General features: G+C 48.9%; 1 protein-coding gene across 3 annotated transcripts in view; it reads left to right on the top strand.

Annotated features, from left to right (window-relative positions):
* Positions 1–22,004, top strand: part of nectin1b (nectin cell adhesion molecule 1b) — a 134,929-nt gene that overhangs the window by 96,834 nt on the left and 16,091 nt on the right. The window contains exons 6-8 of one of the 3 annotated variants that reach the window (XM_053872177.1): positions 8,087–8,234; positions 10,540–10,610; positions 21,014–21,105. In XM_053872177.1, coding sequence (XP_053728152.1) covers positions 8,087–8,234; positions 10,540–10,610; positions 21,014–21,105 — 311 coding nt within the window. Of the gene's footprint in view, positions 1–8,086; positions 8,235–10,539; positions 20,895–21,011; positions 21,106–22,004 lie in introns of those variants that run through there. The other 2 variants (XM_053872178.1, XM_053872180.1) reach the window with 2 other exon arrangements.

Below are 22,004 nucleotides of genomic sequence, written 5' to 3'. Positions count from 1 at the left end.
AAACCCCCTCAACTGATGGTGTCTAGAAGAAGAAGTCTTGGTGGGTCGCAAAGTCGACATGGCGCGAGGGTCTCTGACACGGCATGTGCAACCTCTGTGGAGCTGGTGTGGTCCTTCCTCTCCTGCCTTTTGAAACGTGAGCAGCACTGTCCACCATTTGCTAGTCTCTGGTGCTCCTGTGGGCCACACTGGTCGTGAGAGATTTGGTCCCCAGGCCATGAGTTTGACAGCCCTATTGCAAGTGAAAGTCCGCCTCACTCTGCAGTCTTTAACATCCGGACTGGTTGACCTGGAATGACCTTTTCCGGCTCCTAATGAACGTGGAGGTGTCGATGAGTTCCGAGAACACGAGCGTGTTTGAAAGCGCGTCGCCCCTTCGGGATGCCATCCGCGGACTCGCTGCTGCTAAATGGAAAAGCGTTTCTGGGCCGCCGGGTCTGTTAGTCTGACAGCTTTTAAGCGGGAAAAGGAAATTACAAGCGCGACCCCGTGGCCCCGGCAGCGAGGGACACCAGGAAGTAATTTTGCGTACATGGAGTCGACCATCACAGAGGAAGGTCCGGCGCTTTCAAGGCGGGAACATGAACAGTCACCACATCAGGGATTTCATTGGGATGGGGTCAAGGGGTCGCGTGAGTTGCTGCTTAAGAAGGTCCGTCTCCAGCTCCATGAAACCCAGTCGCCCTTGTTTTGGTAGCATCCTGCTGCCTGGGCTCGCAGAGGAGAGACACTGACCCAGAGCCTGGATCCGACCTCCGTCTGCCACCGACATCATAGTGCGCATTCTGATCAAAGATCATGGTCCTGAGCTGAGAGGAGCAGGCCCGGGGTCAAAGGTCGTGTCAGGCAGTCGATGCTCTTTTCAGCAGCGGGATGTTGCTTTGTGGTGTTTGGATAACTGCATTTTAAAAAACAAACACATATACTGTGTGCCCTTGAGCAAGGCGGCTGAGTCACAGTGAACCACTGAAGATCAAATGTTGTTTTTCTAAAACCATCTTCAATATTTGTTTTTTTTTTTGCATTTGTTTATCTGTTTATCTTTGACAAACACGACCCCAAAAAGGAGTCAAAATTCAAATTCAATCTATGTTGTCCCTTCTTTGAATATTATACGTACGTATAAAGAATTTTATTGACATGAACTACAGAATTTAGTTTAATAATGTTTCCTGTTCTGATGAAATAATGTAAAATAATGTGATATTGCGGTCCTTGCTTCTCTGGTCTGTGACATATTTGCGTGTCACTGTTATGACTTTCTGAATCCAGGCTGAATCAGTTCCCCGTCAGGTGCAGCATCTGACTCCAGTGCCACTGTGTTGCTTGCAGTGGAGCCATCAGACCCTGGCAGCCGCGCACGGCTCCCTGACGCTAATAAATGAGTGCGCTCCGCTTCCTGGAGCGACGCTGCAGTTTACTCCTCCATTAGCGCCGGCAGGTCCACCGTTCCAATCACTCTTTAATTAGGGGCCGTGTATTTGGGCTGTCGCGCCAGTCGATGGCGGCGCCTGCCACGGGCCGGCTTCATTACGACGCCAGTGTTGTGATGCTGCCCCCGCTGGCGGGTGGAGGGTCTTCTCTGCTGCATCACCAGGGCGCTGCGTCTTCTCTGCTGTGGCCTCTCTGCAGGTCCGGGGCGTCCCAGGTCCGTCTCCTGCGCTGGAGCTGGAGACTTGTTCTGGGCTCAGGTGTTTCTCATCGCGGCCCAGCGGGACCCAGCCACTTAAGTTCATCATGGCCTCACTTTCCTCGCCATAAACGCGTCCCATGTGTTCACAATTTGGGTTTAATGAAGTGCTGCCCTCCGAGAGCTGATGTTGAATAGCAGTCTGGCACCAACAGCCATAACCTCCCACCCCCCCGCCGCCCCACTCCGACTCTGACTCCGCGCATCATCGGTGGCAGTGTCTGAAGCGGTTGGTGCTTCCCAAATGGACCAGATCAACAGAATCATTAGTGTGTGGTTTGGAACTCAAGTCTTCGCATACTATTGAGAAGACCTTCACTGAGGATCCCGTCCACCTGTCTTCTCCACAAACCTCCTCCACTTCTTCTAGAAGACTACAGAGGTGTTCTGGGTCTTCTCCCAGGTACCTCCTCACTACTTCCTCCTTCTGGAGGAGCCGTGGTTCTCCTCTGAGTCTCTCCTGGATGACTGAGCTTCTCTCTCTCAGAGAGACCAGACAGAGAGACTCTTGTTCAGTGGGTCACGCCAAAGCTGGTGACCACAGGTGAGAGGAGAAACCCAGCGGTCAGTGGAGAGCTTTGTCTCCTGGCTCCACTCTTTCTCTACCATCGAGTCCTTATGTGTCCATGAAGCCCAAAGGGTCATTTTACCAGGAAGATGAAACACACCTACAGTCTATAGAAGAAATGTGGCCTCTTATTATAAGCTATTAAAATGGTCACTCTGTCCACTCACCTTCTGAGGTGAGTCAGTGGACTTTATTCAACAATAAAATTAATAATTGAAAGGGATAATTATTGACCAAAATGGGAAACAATTATAAAATGAATTAAATGTATTTTTTGATAAATCACGAGATAATAACAGAAATAATGTACAAAATGAATGCTATAACATATTAAATAAATAAGAATGTAAAATAGAACACTAAAAACAAATATAATTAAGAAAAAAAAATGCTTGTTTTTATAACGATTTCATTATTTTAGAACTATAAATAATGACTTTTTTTTAGGATATACACTTCAGGAGAAAAATCGATGTTTTCAAATGATCTATAACAAATGGATATTATTGCATGTGACGTTTAAAAGACAAAGGGACAACAAAGTCAAATGATGGCTTTTTATTTTTGAGCAGCAATTGATGATCTGTTGCACTGAAGAAGCGGTGTGAGCAGAGCAATGAGCATCAGAAGCATTTCTGCTCTGAAGGCATGAACACTGAAGCATCTCGCTGAGCTCACGGGGGCCGGAGCGTACCAGACAGGGCCAGCAGGGGGCCGCGTGCCTCCCAGGTCTCCTCCGTGGATGACATCAGGTTAGCGACTGGGGCGGGTGTGAGACCAAACATGTGCTGCTGCAGATTTATGAACTCCATTAAAGCACACTTCTTCTCTTTATTAGCGCCCGCAGCGTTTCCCGCTCCTGGAGCTAATCCAGGTAAATTGCTAACAGGCGGCGTCAGTGTGAGAGAGAAGGGGAACCGCGGAACAACCACAGCTTCAACCTAGGGTTTTTACCGTTACCGCCATGGAACTATGATCTCAGCTCAGTCATTTGTTGAGTTCTCGGGGGGCGGAGTCTGTCCCAGACAGTCGGGAGGCTCTTGGTCCTTGGCATCTGGGACGCTCGCCTCCACCAGTCCAAATGGAGGAGAGAAGTTCCTCGCGTCAGACTTTGGAACAGGTGGCTGTCTCAGACTGGCACCGCGTCCTCGCCAGGCGCTCAGTCTGTGCACTTGAAAAGTGCCCAGTCGTGCTGGAAAGCGCAGCGTTTCCACGCCGGAGCTCGCAATTACAATTTCTGATGGAGAGAGGAGCGAGAGCCAGGAGTGTTTGGAGCGGGATCAGACGCGCCTTCCTTTCAAGCGTGTTGGTGTCGGGTCGCCAGGGTCAACTCGAGGCTTTTAATACATCATCACGCCATCGTGTAGCTGGCCGTTGCCAGAGTCTGATGAGCCGCGCTGGCTCTCAGCAGGTCAGCCCCGGAACAACTGTTTCCTTTTAGAAGCCCGCAACTCTGCCCCTGTAGCGGAGCCAGGAAGTCCTCTTCCAGGTGTGACGTACACCATCCCTGGTAACCAGAGGCCCCACGCGTTTGTCCATTCTGCACAGCTGGCTGCCCAGAAAGCAGCGCTCCTCTGCAGGCGTCCTCGCTGGTTTGAATTTATGCTAAATAGCAACAAGCTGCAGCGAGGAACCAATGAGTTTCAGGTCACATCTCGTGCGGATGGCAGCGGGAAAGATCTTCCCGGAGCCTGACCGCCCCCTGATGGGAGCCTGCATGGGAGCGAGCAGGGAGACCTGCAGGCGTGCCACAGGAATGAATAGCTAATAATCACACGCAAAGAGCTCATTCATCGCGACCTCCAAATCCCCCCCCCCCCCCCGAACCTCTGGATGGCTGAGTGCGGCGCTCGCTGATGGCGCCAGCTCGAGCAGGCTTCTGAAGCACAGTTCCGGGGTCCAACTAGGGAGCCCTCGACTTTTTTATTCAGCTGAAATACTTTGGACTTTTTTCTGATCAGTATTTTTAAGACAATTCAGTTCTACAAAGATGACAAAGCGCTCTCGTGTTTCTATGCTAACCTTTAGCTTCCTGGTCCTCTGATGACTCACCTGACCCATCTGAACTTAGCTCATCTTGTGCTCAACAGTCAGGTGACTCGAACGATTCCGACGCGCCGAACCAGACGTGAATCCTGAGTTGAAGCTGGTCTTCAGTTTATGGAGCCAGCGACTCACTTGTCAAGAGAGAGTTGGACCGGAGCAACACTCATGAGGTGGGACTTCACCGACGAGTCTTGAGGTTAGCCGATCAGCTGTGACAGGTGTGAAGGTGAACGCCGACTCGGAGGGAGCGACAAAAACCCCGGCAAGGTCGCGGCTGTCGGCGGCGTGAGCGCTTGGAGTGACAGCGGCGAGTGGCTGCACGGATGGACGCGCCGCACTTATTGAAAATCAATGACAATCTTTGGTGGCAGCTTCTGAACAACACACTCTTCTCCACTCTGCAGCGCCTCACGCAGCCTCTTCCGAAAGTCAAATGGAAGAAGGTCAGCAGGTCGCTCAGCAGTTTATCGTCATGTGGATTTAGCCCCTGCCCCAGGGCCACACTTGGCCTTTTGACTCTCCATGCATGGCCCCCATGAGGACGGGTCCTATCATGTCATGCATATTGATCTAAACTGACTGGACATGTTGTCCCATTACTGAGCTTCGATAGATGCTTCCATTCAGTCACATATTTTAGATTGTTTTCAATTGTTCAATTCAATTTCTTGAGAAAAATATGTTTTTTCAATTTTCAATTCCAATATTAAAAACATCTGTGATCCTACTGAAAATATTGTTCACTATCTGTATAATTACCATGGCACTAATTAAATAATAAAATATTAATAATAGTTGGAAATGAAAAAAACTGACATGGTTGAAGTGCAGTGAGCTGGTTCAGGGTAGCTGAGGCCCCCTAGTGGTGGTACAGCGTATAACACAGTCGTGGATGGTGTTTCCTGGCCCTGCTGGCTCCCGCAGGTCCTTGTCCGAGTCTGTCTCACAGTGTGGTCACTGACTAGACTCCTGACTCGTGCACGAGAGAACACTTGGATGTCATGCTCGAGACTCGGCAATGTCCAGGTCCACGACAGAACTCCGCCGAGTCGATCTGTGAACTGCTACTGTAGTGACTTTGGATCACCTGATGGAGAACGTTCGACCAAAACCTCCATCAGTGGAGGAGTCATGCCACCGCTGCAAGTCAGTGACTCACTTCCTGTGGTGACTCGTGGATCCCTGATCACTCTGACTGAAGATGCAACAACATTTGCGCTGCTCATCATCAGAGTTGTCACTTCAGATCAGCGACATCCTCCTTCAGCTCATGTGTGGACCACACTTCCATACTCAACTTTCACTTTCCACTGCATCTTTCCTGCTCTTAGATGCGTATTTTCTCTTCAGCACGAACACCACAGAGGCGTGAGTGCAGGGTATAGAAATGTAGGTTGACGGGCAGATGGCCACGCGCTTGTCAGGAATCCACGTTTGCTAGCAAGCGACCAGCACATGATTGTACATGGCACCTCCTGACCAGACAGGGCATGAAAATAGAGCTGTGAGGCAGCTTGAAAGGCTGTTAGCATGCGGCAAGAGGCTCCTTCATCCAGGCGGATGAATGGACGGTTGAAAGGAGGCCTCCTGGGATCAAAGACCTTTCCTGTCCCCATTGTACCAGACAGCCGGCTAATAACAGAGACATCGGGAGATACACTTTTCCTTTTCAACACACAGACGCCCAGAATTCAACCCTGACAAGAGCCATGCGCCGATTGGTCCTGAGCTGGAAACCATCGGATGCTTTTGTGCTGGAACAGAGAGAGAGAACTAGAGCGGCATCGCTGCGCCCGGACACCAGACCCGGGAGTTCCTGGGTCCTCATTCTCAAACAGAGCTGAGCAGCAGGAAAAGAAAAGATGTTCCAACCTTCCTTCCAGCACGTTGTGTTCCTGACGGCTTCTTTAAGCTGCACTGAGAATTCCCCAAAGATACTCTAAACTCTCTCAGGTGGGAAGAGGGGAACACTTTCCTCATTTGAACCGGCAGCTGCGAGGAACCTCTGTGATTAGTTAGAATTCCAGGAGACTATCTGGTGAAAAGATGCCAGAGCTACCTCAGTTGTGGAGGAGCTGAGCTTCTGCTCTGGTCTCTCCTGGATGACTGAGCTTCTCTCTCTCTCAGAGAGTCCAGACAGAGAAGCTCTTGTTCTCTGGGTCACTCCAAAGCTGGTGACCACAGGTGAGAGGAGAAACCCGGTGGCTTTGTCTCCTGGCTCAGCTCTTCCTCACGTTGTGACTGTGGACTGGTCAGTCCATCGGCCCTCACTTGTGAACATGATCCTGAACTTCTCCGTGCGACGAAGGATCTGAACTCCGACCTAGACCAGGCTCAGAGAACCGAGGAGAGGTTCACGTCCTTCAAGGTCGTCTTGAGACCTCAAGTGAAACTGTGGTCTCTGCATGTCGTGTGGAAAAAAACCCTGACTTCTCCTCCAGTCTCACTTCCTCCTCAGCAGCAAACTCAGAGTGACGCGGCGTGTTTCCAGACTCTGACCTTCTCAGGCTTCCATAAATCACACAGCAGGGCAAAAGTTGTGTACCTGATAAATGGTCGGCTTTTTGTCGCCAAAACGTCGGAGACCCAGTCGGTATTCAAGCGTCCGTCGGCTCGCTCTTCAATCCATAATGGCTTTGTGGTTTTCCTCCAGAGTGCAAGTGGGTTCATTGTCAAATCCAAAGCCAATTTAGGATCTTTTGAGCGGTTGATGGAGCACATTAGACATGCAGAGGCAGCTGCAGAGTGGCCGCAACACTCTGGTATTCATGCGCTGCCAGAGCCAGAAGAACAATGCTCTCTTCCCCAAATATGTCTCTGCAAATAGCATTTCCTCGGCCCTCGGTGACGGGAGGCTGCCGATGTCACGCCAGTCAGCTGGCCAAGAATCATCTCCGCGCGGAGCAGAAGTTGCTGAAGGAAAGCTGGGATTCAAGTGAATTGAAACACTGGAATATTATCATAACACCCAGCTGCTCCTGCCCCGGAAACTGTCAGCCGGGAATTCAAGTTCATTTTAATGATCACTGGTATCAACATGATATGTTTCTAAGCACAATTTTATCCCTTCTAGTTTAGATCATATTCATCTTGACATTTGATTCACTTTTTGTTCTGTGCTGGTGAAAATGGATTTGTTCTATTATGATACCTCCTGAAATAAACAACTTTTTCAAACTATTTAGAGAAAAGAAATGCTGTTTTTGATTTCATTTTTTTGCAGTTTCATTCTGAAAACACTGAATACTTGAATGCATAGAACTGTGATGGAAAACATGGACAGGGGAAACAACATGCCTCATTAAATAAATAGAGAAAAAATATAGTATTATTATTATTCAAACTCCTGCTAGTAGTATTAAACACATCTGTACTGAAAAAAAAATGAAGCCAAATTGTTGTTAATAAATATGATGGCCTCTTGTTGGGAAAATCAAATGTATTATTTGTAATAAATCAAGAATCAAACAGTCATGAGCAGTGAGTCAAGAACAGAAAATACTGAGTGATGAGTTTAAATACATCCGTTGGTCCAGATGGTAAACTGGAGCAGGCAGACAGACAGACGGACATGGCACATATTTATTTGCTCCCAACACCTGAGTACATATCTTGAGGTCTGGTCGTTGCAGAGTCTCAGCATGAATCTCTGATTTCCTCCACTGACACGAAAGTGTTTCTCAGCTTTAACTGTGTGCTGAGGAGCTCCGCTGTGACTCTCCAGTCATCGATTCTTCACCTGGAGGTCGAGTCTGACGCTCTCTCTCCGCTCTCCTCCACAGAAAAGCCGATGCCTCAGGGGCCCCCTGGGGGCGTCATCGGGATCCTGGGCGGCGTCGTGGCTATCGGACTCATCGTAGGCGTGGCGGTGACCGTCGTCATGGTGCACAAGCGGCAACAGAAGCCGCGCACGGAAACAGACAACGACCTGTGAGTACCGAGTTGGAATCCTCCGGGTGGTTGAGGGGTGTGAGACGAGAAAAACACTGTTGTCCAGAGGGGAGGAGGGGAAGGAGGAGGAGAGTGCTGGTCTTCACAGGAAACCAAGTTTTTCAGAGGCGAGAATTGATGGTTTTGGCGGGACGCGGGACTCAACCCTTTCAGCATCTCTTCACTCCATTCATGTGCTCACCCTGTGTGCTCCAGTGACTGTACACCGCCCGCCTGCACTGAGCATGCTCAACACTCTCACCGCTCATCTGTGTGTCAGGACGTCTGGGTCTAAAGGTGTCAGCACCTGGTAAAGCCACTGAGCTGCAGAGCATCGCCATGCTAATGGCTACCATCAAGAACCCGACGTGTTTGTCACTGGCCACAGGCGACTTAATGTAAACGTGTCATCCAGCATCGTTGAGATTTCAAGCTAATGTTTTTTTATTTTTGTGAAATGCTACTGAAGCACCATGGAGCTTTGCTGAATGTCAGCTAGTGCTAACCTGCAGTCATCTGACAAACAGGAGGGTCCAAAACCTTTATAGAACCATCACAGGAGGTTCTTATACTGAGCTTGGCGGCGTGTTGAGAGGAGCACGCACACATTACTTCCTGTACTGCAGTTTCCTCATTAAAACAAAAAAAATAATCCAGTATTTTTGGGTTCAAACACCGCCGAATCCAAAAATAATACTACAAAATAAATAAAATAAAATAATAATACAAATTAATAACATAAATCATTTATTATTATTACTATTATTATTATTATTGTTATTATTAGTTTTTGTTTTTTATGTTTTTCTGTGACACAAATATATTATTTTAATTTTCTTGATAAGTATTTAAATCTTTCACTTCCTTGCTCATAGAACATTCAAATCTTTTTCTCATCTGGAAATACTAATAATAAAATAATTTATGTCTTTAAAACCACAAAGACAGAAGATGAGTGGTTCATTCATTCTGCCCAGAGGTGTGATTGAATGTGAGGTGTGATTGAAATAGTTGGTCAAAGTCAGAGATTATAGAGCGGAGAGCGCCACCTTGTGGGCTCTGAGACGAGGCTTCACAAAGCTTCATCAGCACATCACTACTCCATATGTCTTAAACTGGCTAAAAATACAGGTTTTCTTTTATTAAATATTTGCAGTTCCCTCTCTTCAGATGGACAGATTTTTATGGAGCAATTCTATTGATGTTCCTTTATTTTCTATTCTAGTAAACGATTGTTGCTGGTATTATTAAGTGGAATTTGTTTACTGAAAAAGAACAAAATAATCTGAAATATCACAGCAAAATCATGAAAACTCAGTAACCCTCCTCTAAAAATAGGATAGCTAAAAAAATAGCTGATCTTCAACTGATTTTCTGTCACGTCCACTTGGACTCTTTACTGCCACTCAGATGAGGCAAGGAATTACACCGACAAAAACGCACCAGGGGGCGGAGTCAACCTCTGGACGCAGCGCTGGAGGTCGGTACAGTGTGAGCACATAAATGGTCGCCAGGATGTGCTGAGAGTGTTCAGCTCAGGCGCTTTTCTCACCTTGTTATGTTCGAAACAGCTTCAGTCAGAAGCTTCTGATGGAAACATTTCCACCCAAAATGAGGCATCATGCAAATCCAAAACATCTGACTCAATCACTCGCAGAGGCGTGAGGAAACCAAGGTGGCAGATAACTGAACCAGGCTCTTTCAGGATGGGTCAAAGATGAGCAACAAAGACAAAGCAGGTCGCTTAGAAGTCAGACCTTATAAGGGTTGTTGGTCGGTCGTCTTCTGAAGGACACGTAGAACGTATCACCCACACATCATATCACTGGTTCCGGGGAGTCAGAGTCCAGCTGCGGCTGGTGTCACACTCAGGTTGGCGAAGCACGCGGCGTGAGCTGTAGCCACATGGGAATGATGCTGCAGAGTGCAGCAGGTTTGGCTGTGCTCCTCTCTGGGAATCAGACCAAGACTACGAGGTAGGAGTCCAGATGGGGGTGCAGAGTCTGGCTGAGGGTCCTCTCAAGCCCTTAATCAACTCACACGATGAGATTACAGAGCTTATTCCGGTGGCTCGCGGTCCTGCCGGAGCGTTGGCGCTGCCGCGACCCTCAGCCAGATTGCGCATTCACTCTGGGCGGCTCGGCGCCGTCGACGGCTCCCACCTCTCAGGAACGCTTTTCAAGACGAATGAAGCACAGCGACTCTGGTGGCTCCCATTGCTTCCTGTCTCTTTGTGGTGCGGTGCTAATCGATCTTTCTCTCACGCTGAAGTAACGTCTCTCTGTCTCCCACTCCCCTCCCTCAGCATTGCTGTTGCTGCAGTGGCTGATAGTTGTGTGACACAGGCTCCAGAGAAGCCAGAGTCCCCCACAAGGAAAGTAGAGGCGCCTGACCCCAGTCTTTCCCCCGCTGACCCCTGTGCTCCCGGATCCTCCATTCTGTTGCCTGCATGTAACGGCGGCGTGCAAGTGACGTACCTGAGCACGCCGCTGTGAAGCCGCTCCCCACTGGACTGGCCTCAGAGGCGAGCTGAAATGGAAATATGTTTTTCACACTTCCACATGTTACATTGAGTCTCCGACAGTCGTCACACTGGACTCGGAATAGAGACCATGCTGAAGGTTCTTCTGTTGGCTCCAAACTAGCTGCTGCTTCAGCTGAAAGCTTTGAGGGGACACTGAGGTCCAGATGTTCATGACAACAGGAGCCGAAATTCCAGATCCAGTCCAAGTCCAGAGCCGAATGAACGAATGCTCACCAGAAAAGACGCAGTTTTGGCTCCTAACAGCACCAACATCTGCATGGTTCCCTGAGTCACAGTTGATGCCAGTGACCAGGCTGTCGGACGTCCATGTTGGACACATTCGTCCTCTTGAGACACAGTGTCAACATGCCCTTGAAATTTTTGCTCACTGTCATTTCACTCTAAAGCCTGAGGGCCACAGACAACGATTTGGTGGGCCAGATTTGGCCCCCGGACCTTGAGTTTGTAGCAAGTATACGCCAACAACCAAAACCTTCTGAGTAGCGGACTGGCAGTTAGCGGCCATCTTGAGTGCAGCATGAGCCGGAGTGGCTTCAGGCATGAGTGACAGCAGGAGGAGCAAGTAGGAGGCAGCAAGAGGCGGGGCTTGGCATTAAACACACTGGGCGTCACTCTTATTTTAACAAGCAGTTTAGTGTCACATTTCCATTTCAGCTCGACTTGCTTTTACAGACTCAGAACAAGTGACTGGTGTTCGGGCCGTGATTGATCTGGAATCTATCGAGACATAAGTGTTAACATGTTGTGCCCCCCCCTCCGTCACCCTGCCCGACCCTCCGCCCCCCCGTGTGTGTGCGTGTGCATGACTGTGCCAAACGCATGAGACGTCGTGGTGTCCGTGTTGTGTCTCTGTGGTTGGATTCTCTGGGCATGTGACCGGAGCTTCGGTGTACACGTCTTGTCGTGCTGAGTTCTACGTGAATGTGCCGACCAAAGTTCCACTGTGTCCGAGTCGCAGTGAGGCTGAGGGTCTGATGTCGGGCTGGAGCCGACTCACTGAGCCGGAGTGTTTAATTCTGCATGTTGATGAGCTGTTCATCAAGCCGGGGCGTTTGATAACACGCCCGACTGCACCGACGGTCATGCTTCTCCGCACACGATGATAGTGAATTTGGTCAGCGCCGACACGTGTCCGGCCCTCCCGCCACGCCGCGCCACACGCTCTCCTGGCAGCCTCAGAATAGATGGCTGTCGTTGCAGAAGGACGCCTTCATCGCTCTGGTCGTTGGCTGCCGACGTGATGCACGACCTCCTGACAGGCAGCTGCCAAAGTGGACCATGAGCTTCCCTCTGAATGGAAATGTGCTGCTGATGGGCAGCTGGTGTTGACACGTTTGTTGCCCAAATCCCTCCAATTAGAAGGGACTTGAAATCTGTGTTGCATTTGTGAGAGTCTTGATGTTCCAGCGAGAGGCGTTGATCGTGACGGAGAAATGTCTCTGAGCGCTGACCTCGCGCCGCACGACTTCTCCCCTGGAGATGGTCCGGTTGGTGGAAGTCTGTGAAGACTTGATGGGGGCCGGTGGTCTCAGCTGTCTCACTCTGGTTCTTTGCAACACTTTGTAAGCAGCGGGGGGCGCTAACATCAACGGCTAAAATTTGACTTTTAAAATGCGTACAAACAGCTTTGTCCGACTACTGGAGAAAAATTGGAATTTCTCTTAGTCTACACAACCTGGATAATGCTAAAGCTAAAGCTCGCATGTAGCCAAGTAGCTGGAGTATGACCGGACTGGGTGATGAGTGGCTGCGTAAATAAACAGCAGAAGTAAATAAACTCCAGGAGTACAGTCTAATAACGTCTAATAACCTTGCTTACATTGGGGAAGTCGTGTGTGTAACCTGATGCAGTGTGTGTGTTCCTCGGTCTGATCACAGGACAGAATCAGAATCAGATTTATTGCCATTGTCAGCTGGGATCCCACCAACTAGGAAAGTGCTTTGGAATAAAGTGCTGACAAAAAATAAAATAAAATAAAATAACCTGATATTAGCTGTGTTTTGTGACTCGCGATGACGATGCTCTGTAGATGTGCAGATTGGTCGTGATCTTCCTTTGTTGTTTCCTTCACTTTCTCAAAAGAAGACCTGATTTGTTGGTTTATGGAGAAGACGTTACCAGCATGTTAGCAACCGTTAGCATGGTTGCTAAGTGAGTTGAGGCTCACAACAGTGATCAAACACGATTCTTTAGATACTGCATGGACAATACAATCTCAGGAATAGTTCAATACATTCAGAAACTTGTCAGTTTATTCCAAAAAAGACTGGCAAAGGAAGCGTGTCTAAAAATGACAACAGTTCCATGATGGTGGCGGCGTTGAACCATCGCTCTGACGCGCTGAATCTGGACCTCTGAAGACAATCTAGTTCACCAGTCAGCGCCATCACTGTCCATTTCACTGTCCGTACAATGGAACCTCTGCGCCACCTCCAGCTCGTCGCACCGTTGTGGCATCCTGGACCGTAAAGTCCTTGGGCTCAACAAATGCTAACTTATGTGACTGTTTCAGTGTTTCTCACAGGACTTGTGTCAACTGTGGCTGCAACCCTGTGTTTAGCACGTATAGCATAGTGAGTCTGTGGAGTGGAGGGGGAGGTGAGTGAGTGGTGCGTGTCCCTTCAGCTGGGCGTGTCGACTGCTAACATATCAGCAAAACACACTGAAACACATCGGAGAAATAAAAATACCGAGACGTGCGCTAGTGTAATGTCTTGCTAGGTATTATAGCCTCATAGCACTGAGCTAGCGTCACAACTCACCACCAGCGCTGCTGAGCCACATATCTTTCAATGATCATATCTCGTGTTGCATCTGAACCCGTGTAGACGCTGAGATGCGCCGCCCGACTTCAGGCTTTCAACAGTCGCGTGGCGCCGGGAGCCATTTGCTCAGAGCGTTTCTGTTTTCTCAACCCTCAAAGTGGTCACCAGATTTTCTTTTTCGGTTTCCTTGCCGTGTGAGCAACATCTGTGTGGACTTTATCGCAAACACGGTGCTGGATTTTCTTTGTTCAGAATGTGAATCATGCAGTGTGTGTACTCTACTATCAATGCCTGCGGTGTTGAGAGTATAATTGTAAAGTTGTGTGTTCTGACAGCATATCTAGTTTTTGATAAACATCTCAAAGAACAGAAATTATGTTTGCTTGGCTCTTTTATTTCTTGTTTTGGCGGATTGTTGTTCGCCCTTTAGAGAGCAAAGAGGCGGACAAAGCATGAAAGTAATTGCCTTCTGAAAGATCCAATCGCATTTATCGCGTCTCGCAATTAAAAGTACGATTAGCATTTAAATTGGCAGATAAGCTCAAATGGAGATCAATGGCTGCGCCGCTACTTGGCACAGACAGTCGCACAATGGCACCATGTGGCATCAGCTTCATTTCTCCACTGCAAACGCCCATAAGTATCGACCTGGCTCCTGAGCCTCAGTGGTGAGGCTGTTGAACTGGATCAACTCATGCACCTCAGCAGGTTCCTGCAGTGTCTGAAGTACTTGACAATGGGTCGCTATGTCTCTGTGCTAGCAAGAGTGAGGATGAGATACACACTCAGTTACTAGGTGTTCTTCAGTCATCTGGGTGATGGACGGAGGTTAAGGAGGTGAAGAAGAGAGTACTACAGTATGGAGTGTGACGTCAGAGCAGCAGCTTTATGAGACAATAGAGGTCACTGCCATGATGGAGTCACAGTCAGAAGAGTCAGAGATGAAGATGCTGAGGTTGTTATTGGGAGAAAGGAGAAGATCAGAACTGAGGATCAGAAGGTCATGAGGAGAAGTTTGGAGATAAAGTTAGGGAGGACAGTGGTTTCTGCAGAGGATTTGGAACAGAGATGTTGGAGATGAATGAGAGGAGGACAAGTCTTGTGGTTCCACAGCAGAGGAGTCAAACTCATTCACTCAAAAAGTCCATGCCACGGGGCCATCAAAACGATCATCTCCTCCTTCACCATTGACACGACAGAGAGATGCTCTTCTCGAAGCATAAACATGTGAGCTTCATGTAAGATGAGATCAATATAAAGAGATCTTTATGGCTTGGTTTGACCCCTGAGCCTGCGAGGAAGCAGCCAAACATACTCATCTCACCCACCTCTCCTGTAGTTGAGAGATGATCCCTCCACTCTCAGATCATCATCTTTTCCACTGGCAAAAAGGAGCAGTTTTGGGGATAAGAAAGTGTTATGACTTGGTCCCAAGCAGCTCGACCCCCGGTGAGGGAGCACAGTGGAAGCAGCTCTGGAGCTGTGAGTAACTAGTTCAGTGCTCTGCAGCTCCCCTGAAGCCTCCTGATCCACCACGTCCTGCTCCACTGGATATTTCAGGAGGAAACATTAGCAACTTGAACGTAGCTGTTGATTTTCCTGCCTGCCGTCTCTCAGACCCTCGGGGGCTTGTGTTACTTGTCAGCTCTGGTTTTTATCTGCGGCTCACGAAGCTGACGCCCACACGCCCGAGCCTGCAACACATGGGCTCCGTGGGCCACGCAGGAGGTGGTCCAGCCGTGCGAGTGATGGAGCCGTGAAAGGACCCAGAATTAGGTCAGAGGGAAGGAGAGACTTCACATCCTCACCCTGCGTGGATGTTGATAATTACATTCATTCATGATCCTCTTACAATAAAAATAAATCTCAGCGCCGCTTAGATCTCTAAAGGCAGCAGTGTGTAATGTCTTCCGACAACTGTTGATGCCTCCGCTCTGCGTTGGTGCCCTCTCTCCACGGAAGAAGCGGCTGCTCGCGGATGTCATAATAATTGATTATCATTTCTGAATTTTGAGCTAATCCATGCAGGCTTGTCAGGCTGGCGGATTATTTGGGATTAAAGACCCCCCGTCGCTTCCTCACCTCGCTCCTGCCGTGTTCGCGACGACTTCCTGTCTCAGATGATAGCTAAAGCTGCAGTTGCTCTCCAGGAACTAGCTTCTTCACACGTGTGTGGAGGAGGTTGGACCTGGACTACAGCACGAGTGACCCTTTCCTGCTCTTGTCCCTGCGACTCGTGTTCATGTCATCAGGTTCCCAGGTGGTAATCCAGGGTTCAAGTCACTTCCTGCTCAGCCAGAACCTAATGTTACCCTTTGCACCAAAGCGACTCCTCCACCTCTCAAGCTGCGTTAAAAAAGTAGGTGCTTCTGGGGGCGGGGCTAAAGTGAGTGGAGATCATGGCAGATCAGGAGGCGGGATTGTCGCCCTAAAGCTACCGAGGAAGTTTGTTAAAGCAACAGAGGACTAGGACCTGCCGTGTCTGGGTCGATCAGGTCCTTCTGAGGAGCTACCAGTCGGCGAGTGACTGTTAGCTACCATTAGCTCCTCCTCTGAATTTCCCTCCCTGCCAGAGTTCACTTTTTTCTACCTTAAACACATCAAGGCTACGAATGTGTCGCCCAAAAACTGGTCAGTGGTCAGGTTTCCCTTTATTGGGAGGATATTGGAACATCACCATGAGAAGTGATGATGCCAAATGTTGTCATTTCTTTAAGCCATGTCAGGCTTTGTGTCTCATCTTGAGCCACCTTTTCACCATCGAGGGTTGTGGCAGCACCCAGAGGAAGCCTTTCTGGATGATCACCGAAAACCGAACGTGATCTTCGATCCATGACGCTGAAAGCATCTGGAGAGTTCACCACTCGCTGTAGCGTCATATAGTTGGTGTGGTGCTGACTGCTTTAGCCTTGTAAATCCTGAACTCAGATGATTTTTCAGATTCAGAAAGAAGCCTGTTGAACTCAGACTCTCACGCCCCACCGTGCTGTTCCTCTGACACTCATCGATTAGCTGGTCATATCTCAGGCAGAAACCCCTCTTCAGAGGTTTCACTGAGATGTCGAGGGAAGCAGACCAATGAATGATTTCGCTGAAGACAAGTGCTTCCTTCCTGCGGAGCAGACCCTCCCTGAAGCCCCCACTGAGCCGACCAAGGGGCCAGAGCCCGTTCCTCTCTCAAACCACCTCACAATAATCCCTGTTCTCTCGCTGAAGACGATTCCCTTGAACTGTCTGAGGCTCCGCCCACCAGACGCCACTTCTGCCAGAATGAAAAAGCCTGTATTTGCATGTTAATCTGATTCGGCCCAAAATAATCAAAAACTTAAATGGGTTTTATTTCTTGGCCCTCGCTGCACCCCTCCAGCAAATGTCATTACCGGTGGGTTTGTTGAGTGTAATCTTGTAGCCGGACAAACAAATGGAAGAAATAGTCTGGCTGGCAGAGGATAGTCACTCGGCCTGCTGACATTACATTGTCAGTCAAATTAACAGAAAGAGCTTTTATTCTGTTAAACATTCAGGAGGAGGGAGGAAGGTTGCTGTGTCATGGATTCTTATCCTGGATTTCATCTTCTCTAATTACAGTTCACTTTGTAAATGCCACCACGGAAGACTTTCACCAATTCATGAGATAGGCAGAGCAGCTTTTAAAGACATCTGCTCAAATGTTTGGATCAAAAGGTCCAGACTTCACTCCTTCAGTTCCAGGGGTTGTTTCCTGGGTCATCCCCAAGGACCTCCTCCATCATTCCTCAGGACCAGAGTACCATCCAAAGCGTCTTGACAAGCTCCTCCTCTTGACGGTCAGGTCCCTTCCGTGTCCTTCAGATGTAGGGTGGTGCCCAGAAATGGTCACGTCCCTCACGACAGGAGCCACCTCCTCCAGGAGCTGACCGATGGTCATGACATGCCTGAAAGATCTGACCAGGGAGGGAGACATCCTGACCTCCAGGGGAAGTCCACTGAGTCACTCTTGGACGACTGAGCTTCTCTCTTTTGGCTCAGCTCTTTCTTCACCCATCCTTCTGCCTCCCTCCATCCTGACTCATGACCAAGCCCCTGAGATACTTGAACTCCCCCTTCAGATCTTCTGCTTCACCACAGTGTGTCGTGGCTAACCTTGCTAGCGAAAAGTCCACCACATCCAGATGGGACTGAAGACATTTTTGGCTTCATCCAGATGGTATTTACATGCCCTCTACGCGCTGGACCGTCCGCTGTGCGACTGCGCCGCTCCACAGGCTGAGCACACACATCTCTCTTTGCACACGTTTGCCTGACTAAACAGTGGCGTGTTTGTGCTGGCAGCTCAAACACAGACGCTACCTTTGATTGTTTTCCCTCGCTGTTGTGACGGTCTATGAAGTGCCGTCGCCTCGGCGGACGGAGTAACGCGATTATCGAGGCGGCGGAATTCGATAGAGTTTGACAGGACGCGCTGGTTATTTGTTGTCGTCGCCATCTTCTCAAGTCCCTCTGGTCCAGTGTTTTACGTCGCTACCGCATGAAGAGGTGGATCCAATTACGCAGACAGATTCGTGTGTCACTGTCGGGCTGCTTTGACGCCCAACTCCTGACATGCTGACAGTCGTAACAACGACGCTGCTTCAAAAGCAAAACGCCAACTCACCGTTCTGTGATACTGCAAAGACTCACTTGAATCACTGGCTGCTGAGCCTCCTGCGCCACGAAAACACGTTTCACTGGTCCTGAAGAAGCAGATTCTGGAGAGTGGGAAAATGTGACTGATGAACTCATGAAGGAGTTTCAGACGGAGGGATAGAAAATGGCGGCTGCCTCTCCGCCATGATGGCGGAGGTTGCTGTGCCCAGAAGCGGCGCTCGCCGTGGGCACGGCAGGCAGCGGCGGTGGCATGGCCGCCACGTCTGGAGACGAGGTGATACGGAGCGTAACTAATGAGCGTGAAAGGAGGAGTTAAGAGATGCAGTCATCCACACATTTGTGCAGATTAGAACGGCGGCGCGGCCCCGTGGAAAGGTCATGTTATTAAATAAGGAGGTGAAGCAGGGAGAATGGGCAGCAGATGATGGAGGTACACAAGTCTGTGTCTGCGCTCCACTTCATTATCTTTGATCAGCCTGGATGTTGTGTCAGAAAATGGCACATGACATCCGACGCCAGCGAGGCAAGAGGTTTGCTTTGTAATGATCTCGCAGCAACAAGCTGGCTGTTTGCTTGTCGGCAGTAATTATCCCCGACACTTCAATTACACCTGCCGCTCCGCTTTGACGTCCAATTCTGCTTCTCCTCTGCAAGCAAAGTTGATTTCCTCGGATGGTTTGGTTAGAGTCGGGTCGATAGATATGCCAGAGATTTTTTTCTGTCATATTAAAGTCAGTGTTTCTTTCAATGAAATCCTTATTGTTCTTGCGATGCTAACTCTGAATGCTACATTTGAAGGTCACAGTGGTACCTCGGTTCTCGACCACAATCAATTCCAGACGGCCGTTCGAATTGTTCGAATTGAAATCTGAATTGATTTTTCCCATTACAATGAATGGAAGAAGAAATAGTGCATTCCAAGCCTTAAAATAGGCTTTTGTAGGAGTGAATGTAGAGTGTCTGCTGCAGGTGCGCTGTTCCTCTATGTGTGTGGCCGCTGCATGTGGGAGGGGTTGCCGAGTGAGTGACGTCTCTCCAGAAGTGAAGAGGTGCCCGGTGCGTGTCCAGCTCTGAATGTGCGCTTCTGTGCAGTTTGGCTGTGACAAAGTCATAAACCAAGTAACGCTCTGTCCCAGACTCGCCTCATCCCTGTCCCAGCTCCAGCCCACAACAGGACATCAAACCCTGGACTCTACCACGGTCCAGTGCGGAGACAGGAAAGGATTTACACCTCAATATGAAGAAAAAACAGTCAGTAAATGGAGCTAACGGGACACGTCTGCATACAGAGCCTGCGTTATACACAATAACTAAGCGCGTCGTGGGTCAGCTGATCGGTCCGCGCACCGGCTTTTTTCGCGGGCGTTCGAGTTCTGAATTTCCGTTTGAAATCCGAAGTGAAAAATTCTCGAAATTTTTGCTCAAACTCCGATTTGTTCGAATACGGGACGTTCGAAAACCGAGGTAACACTGTATTTGTTATCAAGAGAAGTCAGATTCTAACATTAGCATCACAAGCTAATGGAGCGGGTAATAGCAATCCGTGGATATCAAACAAAAACGTCCCTCTGGAAGATGTACTTGCAGCTCACTTTGTGACATCATCTGCGTTTGTCATGTGACATGTTGGTGAGGATCTCAGCTACCTGAGCAACAGCAGTCCAGGTTTCTAAAGTCACTGGTGGGTCAGGTGATGCACTGCTCAAAGGAGAAGGAAGAGGAGGCCTGAAATTGACCTGTGGTTAGCACTCGCTGTAGAGGAGGGCCACACAGCTACTATGACAATGAGAGGGTGCTATGTTTGGCCACTGTCAGCAAGGTTAGCTGCCGTTCGCTCAGCTCAGACTGGACGTTACAGTTACACAACTGAATAATGTGTTTGCCTTTCAAATTGATGCTTCATTAACATGTGTGTTAAATCAGCAACTTTAGCAGTGATGACTTTATCTCTTGCTGATGATGGAAATGGAATATTTACAGATGAAATACTTCTGCCTTACTGCTGCTTGTATGTTCATTGTAAGCACAGATTCCAAACTTGTTCCTCTAGTTGTGTGTGTGTGTGTGTGTTAGCGAGTCGGAGCCAAAGTTTGTCAGGAATTGCTACTATGTTGCTGTATTGTACTGAACTGAGCGCTGCAATGGAAACGTCCATGCGTACGGAGCCGACCCTGGTGCCGTCATCAACCCGGACTACACCACCTCCGACCGCTAGACGGAGTTCACTAGGTTGTGTTCTTTGGCCTGCAACACTCCAGCGCTACTTCAGGACCACGGACAGCAAGGGATCCCAGCCACGCATCAGTGTCGGCTGGAGGCGGGACTGAATGACCACGTGACCTCCGTCTTGGCCGGGATGAGCGTGGTTGTTCGTGGCGGTCACCACAGGACCCTCGATGACTCTCATCCAGGCCCATTGGAGTCGACCTTTGACCCTGAATGCATGACACGCGGTCCAGTAGCAAGCAGAAGCCCATGCCCAACAAACATGGGTGTCGGTCCGCATGGCGCTCTGAATGAGGCACAACCCGCCCCGGGACTTGACTCACACGTGCCCCTCCCCGTGCCCCCCATGATCCACCCCACCCCCACCCCCACCTCCTCACCTCAGTGTCCAATTACAGCCCGGTCTCATTAGTCTCTCCAGCGAGAGCCTTTGAAAGGGCTGCCTGCCGCCACAAAGCCACCAACTGCAGATCTATCAAAATCCAAGGCAAGAGTGACAAAGGCAAGTGCAGGCAGGACTTCTCATTATAGAGTGCTGTTAGAAGGTGAGGGACGTGAAGAGAGGCGACCCCACCCGGTGCCGAGCGTCACGTTGTCTCTTACTCTCTTAACAGGACTGACCTCCCACCTGCCCACAAGCCCGCCCCTCCCCCGCCCAAAAAGAAGAACAGCGACATGAAGGGACACTTGACATCCGACGACATCCAGGTAAGACTTCCTCTAGTCTGCAGAGGTGCCGCCGCCCCCCCCCCCGGGTTCTGACGCCGCTCTGAAAATATTCCACCTTTCTGCCGCTGTTTCATCTGCACTTCAATCACCAGGAGAAATAATTCCGCTTTAAAAATGCCAGACAAAAACTCCACTTACTGATCACAAAAACTGGCTCGGACCCCTCGAGTCCGGTCATGTTGCCATGGCAACTGACCGGGCAGATGACCACAACTCCTCCGCAGGCGAAAAGCAGACTGGCGAGATAAAACCATCTGAAATAAATGGCACGTATTGAATAAAATAAAATTATACAACTGTCTCAACAAAACATAATTATGTGTTTTGGCTGCAGAGAGAGAAAACTAAAAGCAAAGGAAAAGAAATGAAAAAATATAAAAGAAAAAAGAATGCTGGATTCAAAACTTTCTGACAAGGAACACTCCAAAAACATAGACAAAACATGACTTTCTGGCCATTCATGATGAGGAGCAAAGACCACGAAAGGAGAGAACACACTGCTGATCTTCATACACTGGTCGACTGTTGGAAAAGCCAGGAAGTCAAATAAAAAAATTAAATTCAATAAAGCATCAGATTTGAAATAAACTAGGGGTGGGATTCGATTTAAAAAAAATAATCTAATTACTTAGAGAATTTGTGATGATTAATCTCAATTAATCACATTTAATGGTATTAGAATATGTACCACAAGAAGCCATTTTTTAATTTGAATGAATTTGGTATATAACTCAAATGATGGACCCAAACATACATTTAACCAACAATATATTGTTTGCTTTGCATCAGTTTGACAATAGCACAATAAATCAGGATGGTGTCTATATTCAAGTTTTTATATCACCTTATTTAAACTAAAGCTCTTTTCATGTCTTGAA

Source organism: Synchiropus splendidus, chromosome 8, assembly GCF_027744825.2.
Source record: "Synchiropus splendidus isolate RoL2022-P1 chromosome 8, RoL_Sspl_1.0, whole genome shotgun sequence".
Lineage (NCBI taxonomy): Eukaryota > Metazoa > Chordata > Actinopteri > Syngnathiformes > Callionymidae > Synchiropus > Synchiropus splendidus.
This window is presented reverse-complemented; position numbering and strand designations above follow the sequence as displayed.